At 40.5% G+C, this 6,271-nt stretch overlaps 1 protein-coding gene across 3 annotated transcripts in view; it reads left to right on the top strand.

The window, feature by feature from the left end:
- Positions 1-5,908: 5,908 nt before the first annotated feature.
- The window catches only part of galnt7 (polypeptide N-acetylgalactosaminyltransferase 7), a 70,982-nt gene continuing 70,619 nt past the window's right edge, over positions 5,909-6,271 (top strand). Inside the window, exon 1 of one of the 3 annotated variants that reach the window (XM_012958738.3) lies at positions 5,909-6,133. In XM_012958738.3, coding sequence (XP_012814192.2) covers positions 5,940-6,133 — 194 coding nt within the window. In that variant the 5' untranslated portion in view covers positions 5,909-5,939. 3 annotated transcript variants of the gene reach the window in all.

Raw genomic sequence — 6,271 nt, 5'->3', positions numbered from 1 at the left:
CTGAAGCCTGGTGTTGCTTGTGTGACAGAAGGGCTGTGATTGGTTATTCCCCTCCTACTCTGCTTCTGGTAGGGACCATTAGGACACGTCCACCCCTAATCTGAAACAAGACAAGGACCTTAGAGGATCTATAGGGAGCTCCAATAAAGGGGCAATTTTTACAGATAGTATTAATTTTTAACCCAAAGGGAAACCAGCACCCATATATTATTCCTAATTGCCTACAAGATTAGAGATTGTTTTTTTATCCTATATGTCTCCTTTAAAATAATCCAACTAAATTGCACTGGATGTTTCATGAATCTGTTTTATAAATAGCTTATACATTTTTCTTACAGTTTTATATATATATATATATATATATATATATATATATATAGATGTAACAATTTATTTGAGGGCTTCTGAAGTTAGCAATTTTTCCTGGCTGCAAACAACACTTTCATGCTGAGCGCTGCTGACAGATTTCACCTGCTCTAACTGGCTGAGTCAGCAATTGGCAATTCACTAATGACACACAACATGGCTCAGTTGTTTGCTGTAGGAAGATATTGTCGTATACCAGACAAATAGTCATCAAACCAAACTTTATATGTTTGGAACAATGAATCAATGAAGTCTGATATCTTGCAGATATAATCATTCATAGAAAAGAACTGTCAGGCCATGCATGCGAAAACAGCAGCATCATTTTTGGTTAGGACTTCGGGATCGTACTATTTTTATCTCAAGATTACCTTCTTGTGTACTGTCATTATTGTATGACAGAACTCAGGATATTCTGTTCACACTACATCTCCTCCAGCATGGGCAACAAAACATCCCAAGATACCTTTTCATTGGTCTCACTGTGAGTCACTGCTGGTAAAACATTTGAATTGTGTGACCAAAGGAGATGGTTTATCCGGCGGTTATGCGATTCAAATGTTTTACTGCTGTTGATTAAAACTGATCCCTGGGTTCCAAGCATTCTAAGTAAGGGCAAAGACACATGGAGCTGCTTGTAGCCAGGTATTTGTCACGACTACAAAATAGACAATACTCATTATTGTCTCAACGTGTGTTTTAGACATTTCTCAGTATTATCTATGGCACGGTATTTTATGGCATTTTGTAGCTGCCACAAGTAGCTGGAGAAAAGTGGCTGAAGACCCACGGAGTGATAGATCTCTGGTACCAGGGGCGACTAACTCTTCCAAAATGCCTTTCCACCGGCAACAATATGGGTCAACTGTGGAAAGGCCTATGCATTGCTTTGGCTTTCCAAAGTCATAGGAAGTTTCCACCTGCAGGCAACTTTGTAAGACATCAGGAAGCCAAAGTGATGCATAGGCATTTTCACCGGTGACTCCTATTGTTGCTGGTGGAAAGGCATTTTGGAGCAGTTAGTCACCCCTGGTACCAGAGATCTATCACTGGCGACTAATTAGCTACATGGGCCATCAACTTAATGTATCCTACACCTGTAATTTATAGTTGTGTATCAGATTTTAGTAGTAGTTAGACAGTAGCTGATAGACTGGTTTAAAAATGTAAAAGGCTTGTAGCAGTGGCAGCCATGTTATCTTCCATAGGTTCTCACTGATAATGAGATAATGTCTTGTTTACATATAATTAACAGGGCGTATTTACTATTTTAAATATAACAAAAGATGTCTGATTAGAATGCACAGGCCATTTACAAACTGCAAAAAGCTAAAGTAGTCACAATCTTAGGAATGCAATCAGTCCTGTTAAGCCCGACCAGTCTGATTTAAAGAGGCTTCTGTTCTTTAACATGTTTATTATTCAGAAATATTTTTTATAGGACTTATTTGCTCTGCACAAATTTCTATCTCTCCTATTCTAATGTTCACTTTATAGCAGAAGTGTTACCAATGATAACTATGAGAGTCTGGAGATAATAATCTTACTTTCTTTCCTGATATAAAAGCATGACACTGCTGTGGTTTTGACAGAACAGGAAGTAGTCACATTGTTCCACACACAAAAGTCTGAATCTATGCTATTATCACTGACATTACATTTGTTTCAGTCAGAAATAACAATGTTTATTTGATGTTGGTTATCACCTGCCCAAGTTTTGTTTTAATTTGTAAATGGTTACAGATCATACTCATATTAGATTGCACAATAGAAACATAAAGCTTTGAGTTGTTCAAATTAACATACATTTTACTGAATGTTATGAACATAAAGGTGAATGCTTATTCATCACACACACCCCTGTTTTACGTATGAGAGTAAAGCTTTTGTCACAGGAATGCAACACAACAAGACTTTGTAATCTAAAGGGTATGTCCTTTTAGCTTAGTGGGTGGAGCAGAAACAGGCAGAATGATTTCTAGTAGCCACGTGTACCTAGTTATCTCCTGGTTTACATCCTGATTACACTACTGCTCAAGTTAAGGTGTGGCAGAGAAATTAGAATATGCTAAGAAAAATAGGAAGTCGTTGAAGAATTGGATCGTCCTTGTGCTTCTCAGGTTTTTTTTCCTTACAGAAATGTCTAGTTTCAGGCTAATGCCAGACAGGGCTGATTCTTGGCCTGCGGATAAATACAGAGCGAGAATCATCCCCATGCTGGCATTATCATTTCTCTGTTCTTGCACCCAGAGCCACTGCATTGGCCTGGGTGCAGAACATTAGAGCTGATTTCAGTGCCAAAATGCACAACTATGCATATTAACACAATAGAAGTCCTTGTGTTAATAATGATATATCATTCTATATTCAGAACGATCAGTCTTACGACCATTTGTCTGGTATATGACAATATTCTCACTTACATATCATCTTAAGTTAAATAGGAATAAGAGTAAATTTAGACAGATCATGCACACAAGTGTTTTTAACCCTCTACTGTCATTTTTAGGTGGCCGAAAATTGGCCAAATTAGGTAAAGATCCACTCATTAAGTGTCCTTGCCAAAGCAGAACCTACAGCATATGCCCAATTTTTATTGGTGATCTGCGACTTTTTAGTTACAATTGATACATGCTGTAATTGATACAAAAGTTCCAAATACACTGTTTACATAGCAAATAATTCACTCTACCATTTAAAATGTTATTCTTCAACCAACAGATGTATTTTTTTTTAGTTGTAATATTAGTGTGTAGGCGCCATCTCAGTGCATTGTGCCTGAATCTGAGCTTTCAGAAATAGCCAGCTCTACTCTAACTGGAGGAGTCCCAAGCCAGATTTGGATTTCTTAATATTGAGTGCTATTCAGATTACTACTGGGAGCTGCTATCTTGCTCCCTTCCCATTGTATCACTCCAACTTGCAGCTCAGCAGTAAAGTGTGACCAAAGTTTATCAGAGCACAGGTCACATGGTTGTGGCACCCTCAGAAATGAAGAATATGGCTAGCCCCATGTGAAATTTTAAAATTAAATATTAAAAAATCAGTTTGTTTTTGAAAAACGGATTTCAATGCAGGATTCTGCTGGAGAAGTTCTACTACTTTTTTTCTCAAAGATCTATTCCTGTCAAGTCTTACTTGATTCTGGAGCTGCAGGAATCTTCATAAATCTGGCTTTTGTGGAGCTGAATGGATCCCTACTCATTCCTAAGAAAACATTTCTCCCTGCCCTTGCCATTTAAGTTAGACTGATAATTCCCAGACTTTTGCTACTTATTCACTCCATCTCCAAGATGGTTCTCTACATTCTGAACAATAATACTTCTAGGATTACTCTGGCAACAGTGGCATAATCCCTCCATTGATTGGTTGTCTGGTGAAATCTCTGCCTAAAGTTACTTTTGTCTCTTTAATTGCATTCCTTTTCTGCTAATATGAGTCTCTGTAACCTCAATTTCCTTCACTTCTGAACTGTTAGCACGCTGGTATAGTTCCTTTGCTGAAGTTTTGGAGCAGAAAAGTTCCAATGTAATTTTACCCCATAGATCCTATGACTACCCAATCTTATTTCAGGCACTGTTCCATCTTGTGGTAAAAAATACTGTATGGAGACTTGAGACATTGCAATGACTACTGTGGCTTGAAAAATATTACCCCCAAGAACCGTTACCCATTGCCACTAAAGTTTGAACTCTTTGATAGGCTTAAAGGTGGGTATCTTCTCCAAGCTTGACCTTCAAGGCACCTACAATAGTATTTGTATCCACCAGGTAGATAAATATTTGGTGCCTCCCTCCCACAGCCTCAAATCGCACAGTGCATCTCCTCAACATTAAAGGAGAAGGAAAGGCTAATAAAGAGTTAATCTCAAGTTGCAGGCATACCTTCACTACTCTCAATAGTGCCCTTAAGTCTCCCCATATTTCTCCCGTTCAGATGATCAGAAGCCTCATAGGGAAAAAAATGCTGAGCTCTGTAAAGTTCCCATAATGCCTTGCTCCTGCACCAAGACCAAGACTACATGCGCAGTTTGTAAGACTATGAGGAAGTTTCCTGCTGATTGGCTCAGATCACACATTCCTAAGGTGGGGGGTGGGAGTTCTTAGCATTCTTGAGGGAGGGGGGAGCAGGAGAGGGGGGAGAGGAGAGAGCTGTGTGTCTCTGGCACAGGAAAACAAACAAGAAATCTTTTGACAGAGAACTCTGTGCAGCATTTCTGTAAGTGCTTATGGCTGTATTTCCATAGACCTTTCTGATAAAGCTTACTTAGGTTTTACCTTTCCTTCTCCTTTAAGTGGCACCTTGCATCTGCCCAAGCATAATGTGCTCTCCCAGTGTCGAACAGCAGATTGCAACCTCCAAGCATCAAGTGGTACAAGGTTTTCTTCCCTCTAGCAACAAATTGTGCAGTGCTTTCTGCTCAACAGCATCTACATGAACATTTCAGCAGTGGTATGACTAGTTATGAGGCCCCATAGCAACATCATTGGGCCCTTAAACCTATGCAATTTATGTAATTTCTGCAAAAACTTACATAACTTCCTTATCAAACAATGACAAGGCAGAGCTCTGTGACAGGGGCAGGTAGGATTTTAATTTAGGGCAAATGCCAATAATCACCAACAAAATGACTGAATTATTAGCACAATAATTAAAAATTAATAACTATTTAAATGATCTACCTACATGAGCAGCAGTAGAATGCCTAGTTACAGAGTGCCATAGCAAAAACACTGGGCCCCTAAAATCTGGAACAAAAGTTTTTTCCATGAACATGCTTATATCATGCTTAGAAATCTGCTTATCAGTCCCAGAGGACCTACCCAGTTGCAGGGTCTGTTTCCTCTATAGTTACACTTGTGCTTTCAAGATGATTGATGACTTTGTATTTTATTAGTTAGAGTTAGATCACCTATCAAGTCCAACCTTTTGTTCTGTAAAACCTACCTGCTACATGATCATTTGTGCAGAGCACACAAAGGGGTGCAGGGAAAAACATTGACACTGTGCACTGGTGTCCATGGGGGGGGGGGCAGATAAATAACATGTACTGGGCCCCAAAGTTTCTAATGGCAGCCCTGTGCAAGTGTATCTCCCAAACCATTAGCAGGCACCATGTAAACCATCCCCCAGCATCACAGAGGCTGCTGTAAGATGCCATAGACAATCACTACCTGTTGGGCTGTTTGGGCTTCGGTATACTTAAACTGCTAGTGCCCATATTGAATCCCAGTCGATGCCGGCCCCTGAGCATCAACTAGCACTGTCTAACTACCCCATCAACGAGTCCTGTGGCACAATACTACGCTTTCATCAGTGTGGTAAGGTGGATTCTCCAGAGTCAACTGGCAGAGAGCATTTCCGTGTATAAAGGTTTGACAAAGTATGCCTCAGCAACAACTATTATTATTATTTATACTCCAGCACTAATAGCCAAACTTCATCTTCCTACAAACTGCGCCAATCCACATTCCCTCCCTTTCCCCCCCACTCCATTTGAACCTCCCGCTAGCTGATTGCGGCTCCTAGAACGGGCGGTCACCTGGTACAGACATCATGATCACGTGATCGTGATGTCATCAAGGTCCTACCGGAGGATAGGAACTGGCCGCTACCCTTACTCAGTTAGCTGGCAGCTTTCAAAGAAGCAGGGTCTATGCCTGTTTGTGTGCAGCACTTTTGTTTCGTGGCCGCCGCTGTTCCTATCCTTCTGCTCGCCTGGCGCTGATCACATTACTTTCATCTCGGGCTCCCTCCTTCATCTGAGGTCTGATATTTGGGGTGCCTGGGATATGGGGGTGTTCTAGCCATTTCTCGGTTCTGATGGGATGGGGCCACTGATCTGAGCTTTGATAGAGGAGGTCAATGGTAGGGGAGTCCTGTCTCATTTGCACATAGCCGATGT

The sequence above is a fragment of the Xenopus tropicalis genome, chromosome 1, assembly GCF_000004195.4.
Source record: "Xenopus tropicalis strain Nigerian chromosome 1, UCB_Xtro_10.0, whole genome shotgun sequence".
Lineage (NCBI taxonomy): Eukaryota > Metazoa > Chordata > Amphibia > Anura > Pipidae > Xenopus > Xenopus tropicalis.
The sequence above is the reverse complement of the archived record's forward strand: the minus strand, read 5'-3'. Positions and strand labels throughout refer to the sequence as shown.